At 35.3% G+C, this 22,283-nt stretch overlaps 2 protein-coding genes across 2 annotated transcripts; both read right to left on the bottom strand.

The window, feature by feature from the left end:
* Nucleotides 1–710: 710 nt before the first annotated feature.
* On the bottom strand, nt 711–19,289 carry LOC121974353 (dynamin-related protein 3A-like). The gene is made up of 20 exons (XM_042525370.1): nt 18,757–19,289; nt 16,403–16,685; nt 16,247–16,275; nt 16,052–16,153; nt 15,850–15,918; nt 15,671–15,730; nt 15,441–15,554; nt 12,667–12,715; nt 10,769–10,875; nt 10,374–10,466; nt 10,207–10,299; nt 9,973–10,110; nt 7,903–8,016; nt 4,838–4,942; nt 4,663–4,705; nt 4,197–4,345; nt 3,960–4,106; nt 1,621–1,673; nt 1,375–1,474; nt 711–1,278 (listed from the first exon to the last, which is right to left on the bottom strand). Exons 1-20 carry the CDS (start codon nt 19,135–19,137, stop codon nt 1,114–1,116), a joined length of 2,394 nt encoding a protein of 797 aa, XP_042381304.1. The 5' UTR covers nt 19,138–19,289; the 3' UTR covers nt 711–1,113.
* A 198-nt stretch (nt 19,290–19,487) lies between these two features.
* On the bottom strand, nt 19,488–21,323 carry LOC121974354 (palmitoyl-acyl carrier protein thioesterase, chloroplastic-like). Its single transcript, XM_042525371.1, has 6 exons — nt 20,806–21,323; nt 20,583–20,716; nt 20,396–20,509; nt 20,137–20,314; nt 19,988–20,056; nt 19,488–19,926 (listed from the first exon to the last, which is right to left on the bottom strand). The coding sequence occupies exons 1-6, from the start codon at nt 21,250–21,252 to the stop codon at nt 19,690–19,692; spliced, it is 1,179 nt and encodes a 392-aa protein (XP_042381305.1). The 5' UTR covers nt 21,253–21,323; the 3' UTR covers nt 19,488–19,689.
* Between the last annotated feature and the right edge of the window lie 960 nt (nt 21,324–22,283).

The raw sequence follows: 22,283 nt of genomic DNA, 5'->3' as shown, positions 1-22,283 counted from the left end.
TAATTATTTTTTTAATTCAAAATTTAAAAAAAAATAAAAAGGAAAAAATATTTTTATATATATATATATAATTTTAATGAATAGTTAATCACAAATTAATTTGTAATAAATATTGTAAAAAAAATTTTATGCACAATAGAATTTGTCACAAAGGCAAGTGCACCTTCAAAACCAATATCTAAATATTGTAAAATTATAAATATCCTATCAGAATATTGATATTCTTATATGCACAATAGAATTTATTTTAATAAAAATTAGATTACAAACTGAATCAAAAATTAATCTATAATTTAAAATTAATATTGGACTGTTTTAATTTTCTAGACAAATGTATTTATATTTTCAATTTCAAAAATGTTAATTTATCAGACGTCAATTTTCTTGTAAATTTTTCAGTGCGTTAATATTATCAACCCCACAAATTAAACATAAGTGTAAGCAAAATATCTTAATGTCTAAAAATTATCATATGAATAAAAATGTTATAATAATAAAACATATATATATATATATATATATATATATATATATATATATATATATATATATATATATATATATATGAATAATTATTTAATTTGCAGAAGATTAATGACCATTCTCGGTAAGGACCAAAAGATAAAAATAATTAATACAAGAAATAGAAAAAATATATATATCTTAAGGCTGAGGTGTCTAGTGATAAAAGACAGTAAGCCAACTATCACTGAGAGAACAAGAAAACCTGCAAAACTTAGAATACTCCCTATATAACTACAACTGAAATCAAACAATATGTTAACCGGAGAGACTATTTGTCACTGGTTACTACCAGCAGCCATGTTATCCATTTATGATATGTTATTTTACAAATTTTATTTTTGAAAAAGAATAACTATACAGGAAGCAAAACAAGAAACTAGTGCCAACTCAATGATACTGAGCTCACTAAAGAATTGCATTGTCTGGTCGAAGAAAGCTACTGTGGGATACTTTAATCTGCCAACAAAAATACAAAATCAAAGTAAATGGTATTTGCAACCTTCATGCGTCAACTTATCATATGAACCAACCCGTTAACTTTCATAGGCCGAATGTGCTGGTGATATTTACACCGGTGACGCTGATTTTTCAAAATCTTGGATTTGGGGGAGTAGCTGTATGCAACGAACCTAGATAGTTGTTAGTTGAATAGAAAGATAAAGGAATTACACGTGTCTTGGGCAGTTCAGTTGGATCGTGATCAGCAGTATAGGCCTTGGCAGTTTCAGCTTCTAATGGGAGCTCTTCCAATGTCTGGTCATTAAAAAATATACAAACAAATCAAAATAGAGCATGGTCAAAATTAAGTGGGAGGTCAATAAAAATATGGATATAAAAAACTTCACTGACCTTACGCGCCTGTTGCAAGGCCTTCAGTTTTTCGCGAAGACGTTTTCTTTCAGCGGCAACACCATCAGGTTCCTTCAGCATCTCATCGAACATATTTTCCCTAATCAACGAGTTATCATGTAAGGCTTGATTCTTAGCACGCTAAGCAGGAAAACAAAAAAAAAAGAAAGAAAGAGCATATACATCCCATATCGATAGAACCTGTAAAAAGGATGACTGATTAAAAAAGAATGATAAAGCTGATACCTGTAAAGTTTTCTGATTAAAACATTATGCAGTTCCCGTTTAGTATGATTAACCTACGAAAATGCAGGAAGCATACAAATCATAAGATACAGATATTGAATTGTCCAAATAAGGACAAAAAGAATAATCTCACAAAATTCTGGATTCTGCTTCCAACCTGAATTGTAGGACTACTAATTAATTAAAAGTCGCAGTGTTTAATCCTCATTAAAATCAATCGATTTAAATATATACAAAACATAAATTAAAGATAATGGAAATAAACCAAACGGAACAAACATACATAAAAAAAAATTTTAAAAAAATTCTTAGAAGAGAATAAAGGAATACTAATCATCAGATATAAATAACAGTAACAAAAAAGCCATAAATCATAACTAAATGAGGCAACTCAAATTCACCTTCCAGTCAGCATCGCAATACTAGTCAGTGTCAGCAAGTAAAAGAACATAAATGTTAATGTAACAGAAAGTTGAGATGGACACACAATAGGTAAAATAAAAGAAATTTCATTATCCATGAGCAGCAGCAGCAGCAGCAACAACAACAACAACCAAATCTTTTCCCACTAGGTGGGGTCGGCTGTATGAATCCTTTTACGCCATTGAACTTTATCTCCTATTATATCATCATCTATATTTAAATAAATTTTATCTTGATTTATTGTTGCTAACCAAGTCTTTTTTGGTCTTCCTCTTCCTCGTTTGATATGCATGTTTATCATAGTTTCATATCGTCTAACTGAAGCATTTATTGATCGTCTAAATACATGTTCGTACCATCTTAAACGTGTCTCTTGGAGTTTGTCCTCAATAGATGCAACTACGACTTTCTCTCTAATGCTCTCATTCCTTATTTTGTCCATCTTCGTATGTCCACACATCCACCTTAACATCTTCATCTCTGCAACGCACCTGATGCTACCCTCCATTTCACTCATCCTTCTTGTATTCTATGTAAGACATTTCTATCAATCCCTCCATCATTTTGTAAAAATGATCCTAAATATTTAAATCTCTCGATTCCGGACAACTCGTCCTCTCCTATTTTAACAATTGTTTCATTACTTCTAATATTGCTAAACTTAAATTTCATATATTTTGTCTTTAACCTACTAAGCTTAAAACCTTTCCCTTCTAGTATTTCCCTCCAAGATTCTAGTTTAGCATTTACTCCTTCACGTGTCTCATCTACCAAAATAATATCATCTGCAAACAACATGCACCACGGTACTATGTCTTGAATGTGCGAGTGAGTTCGTCCATAATTAATGTAAAAAGATAGGGACTTAGGGTTGATCCTTGATGTAACCCTATCTTTATTGAAAATGCTTCAGTTACTCCGCCTGAAGTCTTTACTCTGGTCGTTACCTCCTCATACATATCCTTAATTAGTTCAATATATGTTACGCTAACACCTCTCTTTTTTAAAATACTCCATATAATTTCTCTTGGGATTCTATCATAAGCTTTTTCTAAGTCAATGAATACCATGTGTAGATCTTGTTTTTGCTTCCGATATTTTTCAATTAATTGTCTAAGGAGATGTATAGCTTTTATTGTCGACCTTCCAGGCATGAACCCAAATTGATTTTCTGCCACTATGCTCTCCTTCCTTAATCTTTTTTCTATTACTTTTTCCCAAAGTTTCATAGTATGACTCATTAGTTTAATACGCCTATAGTTTGCACAATTTTGTATGTCTCCCTTGTTCTTATATAAGGGAATTAGAGTACTTATCCTCCATTGATCAGGCATTCTTTTCGTTTTCAATATCATGTTAAATAATCCATGAGCATTCAATAAAAAAAGAAACTAAATTATGATGGTATGGACATAGCTTAAAAAATAAAGACGATAGGACAGACTAAATGCTAACTGATAAAGTCCAGAGTTAAACAATTTAGATTAATTATAGATGAATTTATCAAGAGAGACCAAGGGAAACACTTGCCAACATAACTAAAGAAAAGATCTAAGTGTTTCTAATGATATTGACTACATAAAGATTAATGGCATGGCCAGATGTTTTTAACCATACAAAGTGTTTGATGCAAGATAAGAACTATAAAATTGTTCCTCGTAGTTTACAAACATGATGACTTCTTATATTCATGGTGTATATATGGCACAAAGTACTCACAGTCAGCAAAATTTCCCTAGTTGCTGAAATGTACTAGCAAACTACAACTAAATATCATGCCAAGATAATCTTATTTAAATCAGATTATATAGATCCTTAAAATAATAATTTTGAAATAAAGAGGACAGTCTGATAGAATTTAATCTTCTAAGACAAATGAAAATAAAGTTCTGACTATCAGAAGATGACATCTTTACCAAGAAGTGCATAATGGCCTTAGGCACTGAATCCTCAACATTTTTCCTAACAATGTCAAAGTATGACTTCAGGAGCAACTTTGTAATAGCTATCTCCAAAGCCTCCTGTTCAGTTGGACTTTCTGAAGGCTTCAAGGTTAATGGTGGCTGCAAAAGGAGAAACATTGAATTTAACCACTGCATATAACCAACTTTGTATGTGAAGCATCAACCGTGCATTATTAATGTAGATGGTACCTCTCTCAGTTGGATCATAGAAAATGAATGCTCCCAAGTTTGTAAGGGTGCATCATAAGACTTATTGATTGTACTTTCTTTTGCAGATGTACGGTCCTCACTGGTACCAAAAATGGATGAAATGGCCCAGATTGATCCACTTGTATTTCCTGATCATCGAAAAATTTAAAGCAGCATAGAGTTATAGCATTCTCACATTTACCCACCAAACAAAAACAGTCAAAGTGGAAGCACTCATGTAGCAGCAGGATAGCTCATCATCATCATCAAACTGTGTTACAACAAAGTATTTGGGATATAGCATTGGATCTTATCATATCAACTTTTCTTTCTGGAAAATATAACTGTTTCCTTAAGAAATTATTTTTTTTATAAAAAATAACATAAAATTGGCACCATTCCTAAATAACACAATATCAATACTTGGTGTAATCACATTTGAGTTATGAATGGAAAATATCCTCACCAGAAGAACCTGGTCGGTCTGAGTCTGCAACAGGTCGAGCACTCTAATAAAAACAGCAAATAAGAGAGGGCAAAAGAATTATATCAAATTGCACAGATCAGCTTATTTGCATAAACTGCTGAAGACAAGTTCACATCAATAACAACAAAAAGAAAGAGAAAATATTGTAACTTACCTGCAAGTGATCAGGAACAGCTCCATTTGCAACAGATCTTGCAAAGATACCTCGTGATTTTGTAACTTTTTCGGCTGCTAGAAATTTATCTGAATCGGCTGTATCCTAATACAGGATAGGCACTTGGTTCAAAATTAAATAGCAAAAATGAAAGTTCAGACAGCTAAAGTTAACAACCAGGACCAAGCTAGGAGGTCAATATTTATGCTCCAACTTGAAAAGTCTTAAAGCTATCCGAGTTAATAATTTAGTCACACATGGGATATTTCATTATTAAGTGTTATAACAATCATTTGTGTACAGCATAGTTATTCTATTAATCCATTCAGCAAAATATCATCCCTCACTTGTTGTCTTACTAAATAAAAAAATATTTAATTAATTTCTAACATGAAATAAAACAATTTAAATAAAACGCTTCATGTCCTATTCTTCTCTCAAAAACTATCGTGAAATAACTCTTCAACTTAATCTCATAAGTAGAACAACAATCTATGTAATCTTTATTCATATAAATTGTTGCCTCGGGGCTATGGTACAGCGGAAGGGCGCCCAGTTGTAACCCAGGCATCCGCAGTTTGATCCCCATTACAGCGAATTTGCAAGGATTTTTCCTCCAAATGGGACACGCAACCACGAGATATTGGGCTTCTGGACCACCCGCTGCAAGTTCTTCCCGATTTACCCTAGCGGCCGGTGGAAAACTCTCTTGGGCTGGACCAATCGCCCCAAGTTCGGTGATACTTGGTTCATCATTTTTTTTCTTCATATAAATTGTTAACAACTATATTTCCACTATTCCTTAAGCATCTTCTTAATTCTCAAAACTTTGTTAAATAACTTCTGAACTCTTCCAAATTCATATAAAAAGATCTTATAGACCTACACTTTCACCTATTTCTATAAAACTTTAATTTGATTCGATCCAATACTGTGAACTTATGTTTCCTAAATTTTACCATGATTTTCAACATCTAAAACTAGATTTCCTGTATAAATAATATATAAAAGAAGTCTTTCCATCATTTTGTTAGATCAATATATTTTTATTTTTATTTTTTATGCATCTAATATTGCCAAAATATTTTACCAGATATAACAATTAGATATCCTATACATATCCTTCTTTGCATTATTAGTTCGAACAATATTATAGAACTTATCACGTGTCTAAAGATATTCGAAAACTTGGTAATATTTATTTCCAAAAATGAACTGAAACAAGTACATTGGAAATTTGTATAAACCAGCTCAAAAATCAGAAAATGAACCAGTGTAGGCATATAACAGATGAAATCTTTACTCTTTTTAGCCTCCTTGTAGAGAACATAAATGTAGTAAAACAAATTAAATGATGAGTAACAGTAATATGTATGAATACAATATTTTGCAAGTTTAAAGATACCATATACCGGTATATCAACTTTGTCAACTTTCTCACTTGCTTAGACTATATTTAAAATGCATGATCTGTTAAGTCTATCAAAACAGGATACACTAGCTATCAGCATTAGTGACATGTGGCCAAGAAATCACACATAAACAAATTTATGGGCATGCATCAAAGAAAACTGAAAATTTGTTGCAACAAAGTCTTGAAATTATGTTTTTGGAAGAGAAAAAAACATAATGCTGTATGTATCAACAAATCACAATACAAAGGCAGTGCAGAAACTCAAAGCTAGAGCCTAAGCAAGCATACATATGGAATATTATTTTCATAATCATTCCAATTACAGAAAGAAAGCAATATAAATCCAATACTTTGTTACAACGATTACAATATGGAGTCGTGCCGGGCTGCATGGGTGAAATTTACCATTCTGCTCGCCGATCGACACCAAAACTCTTCAGCACCCACACAGGCTCTCCGCGAGGTGGCAACGGCATTGTGGAGACCTTGCGGCCAAGCATGGCACCTCACAAAGGCCTCACAACCAGCGAGGCAACAGCGACGCCTCCGTGAGGTTGTGACGGCCTTTCCTGACCGCAAGGCCTCTACGAGATTGCAGCAGCATTGCCTAGTGGTAGGCTCTCCGCCATGCGATAGCGGCCTCGCGGATAGAATGCAGCCAGACCTAGTTGCGATCTTGTGGTAGTTATGCCACAATGGCAGACCAATGCTGGAAGCAGAGTCTCACGAGTCCCCTGTTTTTCCCCCTTTTTCTCCTTTTTATCCCTTGTTTCCATCACTAAGATTTTTTTTTCATTCCTTTCCCTTCTTTATGTTATTTTGTAAGCAAAATATTACAATACAGAACCAAAATTTAAAAGAAAATTAAATATAATATGATTTCTAACCATATATAATATACTACTACGATTTAACAAAATTATTCTATATATAAATTTGGTTCAATTTTAAACTAACCAAAATAAATATAAAATCAATTCAATTTAAGCCTACTTGGTCATCATCGCCATGTCTACTACTTGGTAGACTCCACCTAATGCTAAATCAACTTTTATTCAACCCTAATTTTTAAAATATTAATTTAATTTAACTTAATTAATTATTTTAAAAAATAATAAATAATAAATTTTAAGATAAACTTTGATATCTACAAGTTTTTGTGTGTTTTCTTTATGATATCAGTAGAGATTGAGAGAAATAGAGTTAGCATGTGATACAAAAACTAAGTTTGACAAGATCGTATCAAGCTTCTCCTTCTTCTCCTTCATGTGTTCCTCAACTTTTTAAATTGCTTTGTCAACCTACACCCAAACTCTAACACAACTCGAAATTTTAAATCTTGCATTGTTATCAACATAAATATTAGAAAAACACAAAACTTTCCCCCCACTTATTTGATAATTAAAAATTGGAGATTCGAGAGCAAGATACAAGACAAATTTCTGCTCAAAAACCCTGGACTTTTGAGGGAACACAACTTTTTCCACATAGTTCAACATCCTTGGAATAGGCACAAGTTGCACATAGTACAACTAAATTAGAAATAAACAACTTAAAAAACAAAAACAAAAAAAAACCACTAAAGTTTTGTCTATTTCTAATTTAAAATATGCTGAATATCTCTTTTTTTTTTTTATGGAAGTAAATGCACCTTGGGTTTGGGCAATGATGGAACTAGCCTGGATGCTTTGACTTGCTGCTGAGCAGATTCCACAGCTTTGCTTCCACCAATAAAATTTGGATGCGAAGTATTTATATAATCCATCTACAAAACATTGTGTAAATCAATGCATCAAATAAATTTTTTATTCGGTAAAATATTGCTTAAGGAAATACTAGGAAAACAATAAAATACAAAATATAAAAGCATTAAGATCAAACCACACAATAAATAATGCAAGTCCTAAGCATTGCTAGCTGTAGACCTGTGCCTTGCACAATGACTTAAAAATTTAATATAAATCAATAATTTGAATAATTTAATATAAGTCAATAATTTAATAATTAAATTCTCATGAATATTTATTTAAACTTTTATTATGAGTTAAAGAAAACAATCACTATAATAATAAAGTACACAAAAACAAATTAATTGATAAAATAATTTGAATTAATATTGAAAGATTATATAAGATCTAACAATTAAATTATAAAGTCAAAAATTATCTACATTTCTCAAATTAATAAAATATAAAGCTCAAAATTTGAATAATCAAATGATCATAAATCCACACACGCATTGTAAAAATTTTATAATTAAAATTGTATTAAATTTAAAAACCAATATGAATAACTAATTAACTATGCAATGTATCCATATATAATATGTAAACTAATAGCTAAATTAACTGACAATATATGAGATTATTTATCATACATAAAACTAATAAGAATGTCAATGATATACCTTAATTAAATTAGTTTGGCAGGATTTATTTAAGACTCAAATCTATAGAGACATGACTCATGCATCTATTGCAGACGTTTTTACATGGCTTAATTAGGTTTTCCCTTATAATGAGGAGGCAACATATGATCAAAGGAGGTGGCAAAAGAAATCACATTTCGATTTAAATTAGTTGGCAACAAAATGGAATGCTAAGTGTTGCACATTTCTTTTATCTATCAGACAGACAGAGACAGATGTTTTATGAATCTTCTTTCAAAGATGTCCAATACATCTTTCATTGTAAAAAAAAAATATTACAGAAAGAGCAAATAAAATTTCCAAAAGCATTCAGTTTCTGGATTTTTGCAATTAAATAAAGAACCACAAAACCACCACACCATGACTTCTAATGTACTTTTCCAAAGAAAAAGCAAGTTATGAAAAGAAAATAAAACAAAGAAAAAAAGAGATTTAGGTAATGCTAGTTGTGCCTATTCCTTATTCGCTAAAGAAAGAAAAAAAATAGAAAATCACAAACCATCAAACTGTCCTTGTAGCTCGCGAATAAAATGTTTCTATTTGGAGCCAAGTCAACTAGGCATTCGATTGATTGAGTTTAGTCAACTAATAGTGGATTCTAGTCAATTGATGACTCAACAAGAACACCAAAATGAGTCATTGATCTAACACGCTGGAGCAGCAACAGTCAGATAACTGTTGGATAACCTAGGTTCAAAAGTAATTAGATGTTTCCATGATAATTGATAAAATAAGAAGAAAAATTAAGATGACATGAACATGTTGTAAAAATGATCGAAACATTACAAAGTTAACAAGTTGAATAGATTAAAGTAAGATGCAAGAGAAGAGGGAGATGATGGCTTTATTTAACACTTGAAAATATAGTATTGCATATAGATATAGATACCCCTGTAATTGATCCTAGATTGTTGGAACTAATGAGTGGTTATTGTTGTTATCCGAAGATTTTCACATAGAAGGATAATGAATAACCCTTCCCATAGTGTTCCAGAATAATAGGTGGAATTTTGTTTTTGATGAGCCATGGAAGATTGAAGTTTACTTTTGACTTCTCAGTTTCACAATTAGAACAATATGCATTTTAATGTTAGTGTTTTCCAGAAGAAGGGATGAATATTTTAGCACAATGTTTCGAAGAACTTTGATTCTCCTACACAGGTCACGCCAATAATACAGAAACAGAATCAATGCAGTAGATGTAAACACTAAGTTGTACAATCATTTATCTTAAGCAGATAGCAATAAGTATTCTTTAACTTGCACAAAGAAGAAAAGAAAATAAAGATCTACCTCCATTCCAATGATGTGAGATATCATTATTTCTGCAGGTTGAAGGCCTTCTCGTAAGAAGTTAGTGATCTCCTCATCCATGCGCTTTCGGAGGACAGGATAACGGTGTAGCTCACTGGTTAAGCAACGGTAACTAATCTACAAAGGAAAAATAGTCAAAACAACAAGGCTGCTAAGAACATATAAGAGAATACACACATATAAGATACTGATTCAGGATTAATTAATCTATGCCTTTATTAGTTCGTCATAAACGAACTTCGCACACTGAAGGCCAGGATCTAACAGTCGGCTTATCTGCCTTCGCACTAGAACTTCAAAAGGTGCCTGAGATTAAAAAAATAAAGGTCCATAAGTCAAACTCATAGATTAGGAAGTCTAAAATGTCTAACAATTGGTACCTCTGGAACAAACAAAGCAGTTCTTGGACCACTTGCATTTTGAATAGCCAAGCGAATATCTTCATCAGTTATGTCCTCACAAGGATCAACCTCCTACCCATGTGCAGATTACATGGAGTTAGAAAAATCGTACAGACTATATATATATATAGAAATCTGATACGCTGCACACCCTCTGTGTGCAACATGCGTGGGCGACTGAGTGAGTTGGGGCGCTCGGAAGTGAACACTCAGTCACCTACGCGCGTCACGCACAGCGGTTGTGCAGCGTATCAAATCTATATATATATATAAAAGAAACAGTGACTAAAATTCCACCCAAGCCCACCAAATTCTTACATAACACTAACGTAAAAAAAAAGAGAGCTAGAATAGTTTAAAAGGAGGAAAAGAACCTCGAGGCACTTCACAAAGATTGACTGGAGAATGTAATGAATTCGTGCTCCACCAGAAAGTTCATCTGTTGACAGTTCATTTTTTCCATCCACCATTGAAGAAAAAACTGCAGTACAGGGAATGATAATAGTTTAGAGAACTTAATCTTACAAGCAAAAATGATGATCACGACACAGTAGAATATCCAAGAGACATCAATACAAAGAAACAAAAACACACACAAGGTGACAATCAGTATAGCAAAATACTGCAAGATTACAACAAGGTATACTGACAAGGCCTAGTATACACAGAAAATAGATGAACATGATCACGAAAATCACTTGAGAATGTTGAGCTCAATTAGTTCTGCTTTCCAATATTAAAACAAGCAAGTTCAATGTGATTACAGTCAATGTTTCAGTTTTAGTACCAGAAATCAGCAATTTTAAAAGTGCATGCAGGTGATATTCAATTTAAAAGTGCATGCTGGTTGCGTTAGGTTGCCAGCCAGCGTCAAACTATGGCAAATATTCAATGAATGAATCCTTAAGTGGTATATCTCTATGGGTGCATTATGTCAATCTGTGTCACCACTGGTTTGAGAAGATAATTCTATTGTTTGCACGATGCAGAGTACTGGATGAAACTCTTGGGTTCTAGATTTAAAAGTCCCTGAGCATATATCTGCTTATATTTCTCTTCTCTGGTCTTTCACCAACATCTTCATCCTATTCATGCCACTAGCAAAATGTGTCACTTTCATCTGTTAAGTGTGTATATCAAGTCACTCCTATTTGACCTTTACCACTTTCTTTTGTCTTCTAGAAGCCAATATTTTCTTTCAATTTACTATTTGTAAGCAAACTCACTAAACAACTATAGTTTTCAGTATTTTTTTCTTCGTAATTCTGGCTCTATTCAAGATTCACGGGCTGGAAGGGTGTGATCGGTGTAAGGCAGGATTCTCAAAGATCATACCAGTTGAACAATATTGAACACTAGTTGTCAATATAATTCCATGGGTGTAAATGTAATATCACAATAAAACAAATAGATATTTGCAAGGTTTTGAAAATTGATCTATATTGGTCTGCGTGGGTAAATCTTATCGTTCCATCCATTGACTGACACGCAATACAAATTCAATGCCCTTGATATGAAAAGACAAGGACTCTGCAATGGAGCTTACACAAGCAATCGCAACAAAGCTTTCATGAGTGATCACAAGAGCCAAGCTTCACGAATAGAGGGCTACAATTCTATTGTTTTATGATGAGCCTTCCATTAGGGTTGTTTCACGACAAAGCTTCAGTAATGGGACTCTACAACAGGTAAGTCGAGACAAGGATCTACTTCGGCAAAAGGGATTCCTTTCTTTTGATCCTCCTCTCCCTTGACACCCCTCAAAATTCCTTTCTCCTTAGTGTCTGTGGCACCATGTGTCAATCCATCTGGTATGTGATACCAGCACCATACATTCCATCAAGGAACAAATCCTAGCTCAAAATGATATTTCAAAGTTTGCATAAATGAGGGAAGGGACTACCTATGTTTTTCCATGTAAATTATCAATTGAACCAATCAAATAAATTGAGTGGCTTCCACCTGGCAGTTCTATAATCCTTCAGTATTTGTACAAATCATAACAAAACTGAATTCTCATTCTTAATATCATATGGCTTATCAGAAGCTTGGACTATAATGATGTCACAAATGATTGATAAAGAAAAGTTGTGACAATTCATTTGCCTAAACAAGAATACCTCATTGATAGAGGAATCAATAAGTGGAATGTATTTTATTCAGCACGTATTTTATTCAAAATATAGAGCACCAAAAACAATCAATAAGGGCAGGATAGCTTGAAGATATGAACATTATAAAAATCTAAATGTCAAATTGAATCCATGCTTACCCTCACAAAATTTGGCAAGAGTGTTAAGTATTTTAACTCCCTTTCCAGCCTGATGCATAAGAAAAATAGGTAAGCAATACAAAATTACAAACAAAGATGTGAAAAGCAATTACATGTTTAACTCATACTTATGAGTAAGCTTTAAATATTGTAAGACCTGAAGTTTGAGTAAAATTACAATAAATTCCACAGAGAATCATGTAGAATATAATAAGGAATTGTATCTTATTCAATCAACAAGTATGAATACACAACCTTCAAAATCAGAAACAGAGCGAAAAAGCAAATAAACTTGAATGAAAAAAAGATTAGTGCAAACAGTCAAAATTGATACACTGCCTTCAGCCATATCAATTAAACATAACAAATTTGGTTTATGAAGAGTTCCACATCCGTATAAGTTTTCATCAATGGTAGGCATAATAATTAAATACATAGCATAATAATAATGACATTAGTTGCATAGAGATTTGCTTTTACACCATATCTTGTGTGAAATTAATAAATATAGCCAGATGGCTTTCCAATGTGTGAATGAAGATAAAAACTATAAAAATGAGAAGAATATAGTGTATTTTAACATAAACAAATCAACAAGATGTGAAGGTTGATTGAATATGGAAGTATAATATTCAAGACCTATGTTGCAACAGGTTACACAATCTTCTGTTGCAATCACATACATGAATTTACACAAGTGCTACAATTGGCCATCAAATTGATTTGATGGCTTCTGATAGTATGTTGATTAGAACAAGCTCTCACAGAGTCCATTGGTAACAGAGTTACACTTTGACAATCAAGATGGATTGCACATAGCCTCCAGAATTCGAACAAGCTTAAGAGAAGTGTTAAATTAGCCAAGGCATGCACTTCAAGCAACAACAACAACCCATGCATAAAGAATTCAATATTACCACAGTAATCTCTAAATATCTTGGTCAGTGAAAGAAAATTGGAAGTATAAAAATAACCATGCCAAATTATAAGTGATATAACCCTACATACAATCAACAACCAACCACCAATCATAGAGGAAAGGATAGGGGTAGCAACGAGTAAACCAGCCGTGAATTTTTTATTACCACATTCATACCCACTTGGCCACTTGATACTTCCAAAAACACCCCCGGCAGTATGGATACTTACTAATCTACCCATAACCCATCCCATCACTACCCATAGGCACCAAACCTAACCCAAATAAACATATCGATAATGATAACATTAAAAATAATAACAAATTGAACTCTAAAACATAACTAATTCAATCTTTCATAATTAAAATGTCTAAATTTATTTAAGTCAATCTCTCATATTGGCATGCCCAAGCAAATCATATTATCAATCAAATTTAAATTAAACAACAAGGTAAATCTTGCAAATATATAAATAAATGTATCTCTATGGGAGTACCCATAAGCAATTATGCAATTCAAATACCAATAAATGTATCCTTCTGCAATCTTCATTTAGACCAAAGGAGTTGTAGAGCTCACCTCCTAAGCCAGATCCATGACCCACCTTCTGAGCTCATGCTTCCGGTTACCAAATCATTGTGATTCCTTCTCTATTGCCTTAGATCTTCTGGAAATCAAATCATTGTGATTCCTTCTCCAGATTTTCATCAACTATATATAAAACTACATCTTTCTTGCTATTGTTTATGACTACATTTTTCTCAATACACCTTATCTTTTTGTGGTTGATTCTCTCTTCTATACTTTGTGCCCTTGTCTTCAACTTATGTGCTTCAAAACTTCATTGTTTCTTGATACTCCTTCCACTGTAATGCATGTTTCTTCTGTCTCTTCTCCTTCTTTATGCTTTTCTTCAACAATTTTAGAATATCATGTTCCGACAAGCTTGCTGATGACTGAATACAGAAAGGGGATTTTTTTGGGAGAATATCTACCCCTTTCTGGATCTTATTTCCCTCTTCTAACCTTCCCACCTTTTTCCAATTTCTGCTTTTTAGAAAGCTATCTCTTTATCATTCTATTTTCATTCACTTCAGCCTCTCCTCTGATTTGCAGCACTAATTTCTTCCAATGTTCAACATAAATGCCTCCTCCGTACTTTTGAGCTTCTTTTAGATGTGTTACTCACCCTCTTAGTAGGCATTTAGGACCCTCACTGTTTCTCTTCTCCTCTTTCATCATTCAACCATGCATTGCCAACATTATCACATGGAAAAACACACTCAGATGACTTGCACCTCTATATCACACAAGTATTGTTTTTTCAATTTCATCATGTTATTGCCTTAGAAGGGGAGCTTGGCGCAACGGTAAAGTTGTTGTCATGTGACCAAAAGGTCACGGGTTCGAATCCTAGAAGCAAAAAGCAGGGTAAGGCTGCATACAATGGATCCTTCCCCGGGACCCCGCATGGCTGGAGCTTCGTGTACTAAGCTGCCTTTTTTTTTTATATAATGGTATTGCCTTAATTTGTGTTTTTCTTGTGAGGATTATTTTTAGTTTATGTAACAAGTTGAATATAGATACATCTATGTTTCAGCTTGAGGAATGAGTTATTAATAGTTATTGGTATTAGGGTTTAGTCCCTAGTCCTATATTTGCACACCATGTAATAGTTTTCTAATGACAACATCAATACAACTGGATTTTTTTCCTATTAACAATATCTAAGCTTCCATATCAATAATAGATGGTGTCATATTTCAATGTCAGAGAATATAGCATCAACATTAAGTCACAAATTCTTAACACTGAAATCGGTTGAACAAGGACCACAAAACAGACAATGCACACCTTTGATTCTTCAAATTCACCATATGTGGCATGCTCCTTGGCAACTGCTACCAACTGAGTATTTATATGAGACTTCAATGTTGGAAGGACAGCCATGATATGTTGTTCTAAAATCTGCAGCATAATTAGATTCACAGACAGCCATAAGTTTAACAGTAAGTATAGTCAAACCAATTTGTTTATCTTTTGCAATCAGATGGAGCCTCATAACATTAAAATTCAGCAATTACCCAATTCAATTTCTTAGCCAGCTGAGTAACCCCGCAACAATGAGAAAGGCCATGATATGCCTACAGCAGAAAATTGAAGCAGTTACTATAATTTTCTTTTGTTTGTGTGTGTGTGTGTGTACGGGCGGGTGGGGGGATGAATGAAGAAGAAATCATCTGAGTTTTGCAAGGAAGTGTACTGGATGGTTGCGGAAGAAAGCCTCTTCAGAAGCCAATGCATCCCTAATGCTACGGTTGACATTGATGTCCTACATTACAAGAGCAAAGTATTTAGATCGTGTGCTGCACTTAGGAACCCAGAGGTAGCTTCTTTGATATGAGAAAGTAGCCTCTCTGCTTCTATTTGTAAGTCAGCACCATACGACAACATAAATGAAGTACCTCTTGACTACGATTGACAACTCCAATATAACCAAGTCGCAGAGGAATCACATTGCCAAGTAAGAAATTGCGTGCATCAGTGCCTCTATCCATTATATCCAGCTGTAACCACAAGAACAAACTAGTGATATTAGACCAGTGCAAGTGGGCCACCATAGCCGCAAACTAAAATTTATGAGCAACCACAAACAAGACCTTTGTGATGACTCCAATTGTGCGAGAACCTGCCGGCAATTAATGATTTGCATATCAGTCAATCCAATTTAAGATACAATCTATTTGATCTATTGCTACTCAATCACAAACAGGACGGAATAAAATAAAATAAAATGACATATTTGACAATTATACCATCTGGATCAGCATTTCTTGCAATTTGAAGTGCATCAGAATTTGCCAAATCTGCATTTGCTGGTGATACAGCTAGTATAATACAAGTCTCATATTTGATATATGACATTATCATTGTTCTAATTCTAGTTTCAATGTCACTTGGTTGATCACCTACTGGCACTTTAGTAATTCCAGGCAAATCGACAAGGGCAATATTCAAAACATTGGGAGAGAAAATCTTCAAACGAATCTGTTTATCAGAAATAGACTTTCTCATTCCGGCTTCTCTATCAGTTTCTGCCTGCAAGAGAGAATAGGTAGACCGCTAGTAAGAACTCTAGAAGAGACCAAAATAGTTTATACTTAAATCTTAATCATTCAAGCTTGTAATTTACTTGATCATCAGAACTCAGCAACCACAAATCACAGAATAGATCATTGTGTTCTGAAAGATAGAGAGTTTACACAAGTCTTTTTAGGTCTTGAAAAATTTTATATTACAAAATTTTCAAATCTCAGGATACCTAAAGAAGTAAAATACTCAAAATCTCAGGTAGGGTAATTCTGTTCATCCCTTGCTTCTTATTAAATCAGGTTCTTTTTATTCATCTCAATTAAATGCCTAAGGTATGCGAATGTGCATACTTGCAGTTTCAGTGAAAGAGAACCAATAGAAAACAAGACCCGCAGTACTAGAAAATGGTTTATGTACATCACAGTGGCACTACAATGCAACATAGGTGCAATGCCTATGTTTCAACAAGTTGCTCGTCAGTACAAAAGTGTGATAAAATTCCATTCCTTTCAAAAAACGGGGAAAAAAAGAATTAATGCTTAGGTAAAAGTAATAGTAAACAATCATCAAACACAAACCTGCACATGGAATTGATTGAAAGTTTGGTAATACATGTTCCTGGCTCCAACACTTGAAATATTGAATTGGTTGAGGAGTCTCATTCAAAAGAAAGACATAGAGAAGAAAGTGGTGATCATCTTCTTTCACTAAGGAAAGCCCTCTGTCTGGGTGAAGCCTTGAGGTTGCTACCGGTTATATGAATTGACATTGTTTAGAAACTAGTCAGGACGAAGAACCCAACCAATTGGTTTTTGATTTCGCAATGTTCAAAGCAATGGTGGTTCCATATTGATAAATATTTTATAGAAAAAAATATGCACGAGATATAGAACTAACTTCTCTTTGGGAAGGTCTTGTAGGTCATACTAAGAAAGGAAATTAAAGGGGACGAAGGAGACTTTGGAAGTCATTCCCCCACTCCTTAGGACCATTACCACCTGAAGAAGCAATGATCCCTTTGGGAAACTGATTCAACTGAAGCCCCAAAGGGATGCCTTTAGGCAGAAAATTAGGAATCATCCCCCTTGAGGAAGCCCCACCCATCCTTGACTAATATTAAGTTGACTAGGTTTGGTTCAATTGGTAGACGAGTAGGAGTAGTATAGCTATTCCAATTAACAGTACCCATCTAACTATTGTTTTTTAATTAATAATATTTTTATCTTGTAAAATGCTCTTTTTTGTGTCAGAACCTATTGAGTCACTTGAATATGAGATTTCAGTCAACTACTCAAGACCAATATCAAAATGTGCTCAACATCTATGTCATTCCATACATGTACAAAAAAACAACAAATATGCAATTCTAATATATGTCTAAATATCTTCTTGAAGACAAGGGGTAGAAACAAATTGAAATTTTGAAATTTTGCCCAAAGTTAAATATGTACATTATTCCCCATGTCTCAAAGCCTTATGTTGGATGAAGCATCTATCATTGTTTTAAAAAAAGCATCCTAGAAAACCACCAAGGCAGTTTCAGACTAGGGGCCGCTTCGCCTAGATGGTAGGCACTCCTAATAAGGGCGCCTGAGGTGGGTTTAGGGTAGAATTTAAATTTTTTAAAAAAAAAAAAGAGGGAAAAAAACTGATGGGTTATTGGGTATTAGCAAATAACCCTAACTATCATAATTTTCCGCCTAACACCTTTTCTACAGATGCCATATATAGAATAGTCAAGAAAAACATTAGGATATAGTTCCAAAAGACATGCTTTAGGCAGCACCTAATATTCTGGTTCTCTTCCTTTTTTTTCTAAAAGCCCCTACTCATGATGACAACATCCAGAACAGTAGCGTCCCGTGTAACAAACTAACAATTAACTAACATGTAAAAATGCATAAGGTTGCAGTTGTCAAGCCAAAAGGCAGTAGTTAACTAGAGAAGCGCAATTTTGAGATTCCCAAGGATTTTTTAAACGATCAGAAGGAGAACCCAATCTCACTGGTACAAATAACAAAAACGAAACATCCAAAAAAAAATAACAACACTAAACAACATCAAAAGCCACAATCACCTGGATTTCACGACGGATCTCCGAGAAATCATAGAACCGCTTGCCTGGCAAGTGGAGAAACTCCCCCCACTCCTCCCTTCCCTCAACCGCAGAGGCCGAAGATGACTCCAGGCGCACCAACTGCAGGACCAGAGGCCGCCGGGTGCAGATGTCGGTGCCCCGCGGTAGGAAATCCCGACCGACGAGGGCCTCGAGCACGCTGGACTTCCCACTGCTCTGGCTCCCGACGACCGCCACCTGTGGGAGATTTATGCTGAAGGAGCTCCCCAGATGAGCGAAAATGTCCTGGAGCCTATTCATAATCGGGATCAGGCCGTGCCCTACCGGCGCTACTGCTACGGCCTTCGATGCATCTCCAGCCGGGAGGCCATCCTCCGCCATTGAATTGACTCTCGTTGTCGATACGAAATGTCTCAGGCGGATAGAAGAGGTGCCCCGGAAACCCTAATTCGTTTGCGCGAGGCGGTGCAGAGTCCAGAACGTCCCGGAGAAAGCACAGGCAGCGAAGAGACGCCGACAGATTATTCCCCCCAATCCCAGTTTATTTATATAAGATGGGGAATGACTTTTCTAGACTTTTCCATTCAGCTTTTCCCTCGACAAAGTATGGCTTTTGGGGAATCAAAGTAGGGGTACTTTCGGTATTACATGTTTCTTGGAGAAGGGTCAAATGCCTTGCGATGCTAAGGAATCTTATTCCATCTGGAGTCTGGACGGTCGATTTTGTAACCTCAGAAATAAGAAATATGCGGACCCATCTTATTGCGTTTTGGTATATTACTCTAGTATGAGCGTTCCCTTTTCTGCTGTACATCTCAAAGAATAGGAGTTCAGCAAGAAGGAAAAAAAAGAAAACAAAAGGAGAAAAAGAATAACACAGTGCTGACAATCTAGACATTAAATTTCTCGACGATGGTCGGTTAATTATATGTTCTACTTGCGCTTCCACTCTGCTCTGCCACGCACTATCTCTGCTTTATCCTCCTGCAGACGAAGCAAGTGTGTGCTTCGCAGTTCGACACTGTATGAACTCGTTGTATTCACAGGGTTCTCCACGCCTTCGTTAAGGCTTGTGAGGGACTCGAGGAGATTCGACTGTCGACATTCTCTGCGGTACTCGAGAGTCATGCTGGTGAGACGATAGTCTTCCAGTACATTCATGGGAACGCTCTGCAATTGGCAGGGAGCAGTCAGCTTGGAGCAGCAGTCAATAAAGAGAATGCATAATTACCTCCATGATCCATCCTATGTATTTCACATTGTTTACATGTTGATTGACGTCCATGTCGCTCCACCTTGGCTAAATCATGTGAAAGAAACATGTTTAATTAGTTCTCTGCAGTTACTTGACACTGAACAAGCAAGAAAGTTCACACTTACTGCTAAACCTGACTTGATGTTCTCTGCAGTGCCTTCAGTCAATTTCTCGATCTTTTCATTGTCACAGCTGCCATTGAAAAACACTCTCCTTTCCAGATAGAACGGTTTCACCTCTTCCCTCACCTGCTCCGGTAACTTAGACAACCTTCTTGTTTCTCTGTTCATCATCACCCAGTTGCTGCATGTGTAGCAGAAAGAGAAAATTGATCGGGTAAGAGAGGTTCCTGACGTACGTGGTGAAGCTGAAAGATTCATCTACCTCGTAGCTCTTGTTATGATCTTTCCAGTGCTGCAGTCTCGTATCATCCAGTCTCTGCGCATGCCATTCTTCCCAGATGCTGCTACCCAGGTGTCAATCTCGACCACATCTCCCCTGAAACAGTCATTAATTAATGGCTTCATCAGTAGCGATGTATAAAATGCACTAGGGAGGTGTCTGGATATACCAGCGGCTGTACTTCTCGACTTGAATGTTGATTCTCGTAACGACCCATATCAGTTTCCTAAGGCTCATCTGATGTGTCGCACCAAATCCGTCACTGGCTAGGCCGGAACTCATGACATGATTCAGTGCCGTCTCCTGTTCTTGTCAATCCGGCACAGACTATTTAGTCACGGTGAAGCAATTAAAGAACAAGAGATAGTTATACAGAGGTAGAAGGCAATGACCTGTAGGAGATTCAGAAGGGTCTCCATGGTTGCAGTTTCGTCAGGTCCAATCTCGTAAGATCTGATCACAAAGGTCTGTCTGTAAACAAATCTGTCCTCCACAAACCTCCCAAGCCTGTAAGCATGCATGGAGACTTCACCACCATCATCGACCTGGCGCACTGCAGTTCCGTTACCGGCAGACAAAGAAGCCTCACTGCCATGCACCGCTCCATTCACCTTCCTGCCGTTGACTCTGTCCACGCTCGCCTGTTTACTACCATTGCCGCCACTTGCCTGCACACGAAATTCCTTGAGCTTTCCCTTCCTCGCCCAGCAAATGGCACTAGCTCCCGCAGTCAGAGGCTCTTGCTTGATCCTGAATGGCCATGGCCTACGAAGGTGCAATAATCTGGTGCTGCCGCTGGAAGCCATGGGCATTGCGACCGCCTCGCCGTATAACTTCATTGCTGAAGTGCCTTAAGAATGGAAAGAACACCAGCTTCGGAGCGAGAAGATTGCAAGAAAAAGGTGCAGCTCAACCACTAAGAAGAGGGCGATTGTGATCTTTAAGGAGGTTGGGAATGGGATGTGTACTTGGTTGGCAGTAGCTCGCCTGCTCTCTCCTGCCATGCATTCCAGCTAGTTTTCCACTGATCTGACGTACCAAACGTATCTTACTTTGAATAAATCAAATTTCTTAAAAGTCTAGCACAAATGATAATACTGTAAAGCTCCTTTTTGGTATGGATGATAGGATAGAATTAAATTAATTATGATAGAAATAAAAGTAGGATAAATAATTTCTAGATCGAGATATTATGAATTCTATCCTTAAGTTTCTTATGGAGCCTAAGTTTCTTAAAATCTAATTCGATTTTTTTTAATAATCCCACTCTTATATTTAATCCCCAAGATTACCTATCCTCCCCGATAAAAGTTTACCACCGATGTTAAGATAAATCGGAAAGGGTAGATGGATTCTGATGGAAGATCCAGTAACATAAATAATTCCGATTTCACATGTTTAAGATGCTCTTCATAAATTCTGACACTCATTGAAAGTCCCACCGCTTATATACTATCGCACTTCACTACAAAAAAATAAAGTATTTTGGGACAAAATTAAGGACGAATTTTTTAAAAAAAATTGTTGCAAAAAATTTAGGGGCAAAATTTGGTACGAAAATTTTTTCGTCCCAAAATGGTTGATGCCAACTTTTGGAACGAATTATGGATTGTTACAAATTTGGGAACGAATTTGGGGACGAATTTGGCGACGAATAAAATTTTCGTCCCCAAATTCGTTGCAAAAAAGTATACAAATTTGCAACGAAATTTTTTTTTGTTGCAAACTTAGGAACCAATTTGGGGACGAATTCACATAAATTTTCCGCCAAATATATCTCTATTTTTGCAACAAAATTGGGAAACGAATTTGGTGACAAATTATATTTTGTTGCCAAGTTTGTCCCTAATATTGCAACAAATTTGGGGAC

This window comes from Zingiber officinale, chromosome 4B (genome assembly GCF_018446385.1).
Source record: "Zingiber officinale cultivar Zhangliang chromosome 4B, Zo_v1.1, whole genome shotgun sequence".
Classification (NCBI taxonomy): domain Eukaryota; kingdom Viridiplantae; phylum Streptophyta; class Magnoliopsida; order Zingiberales; family Zingiberaceae; genus Zingiber; species Zingiber officinale.
This window is presented reverse-complemented; position numbering and strand designations above follow the sequence as displayed.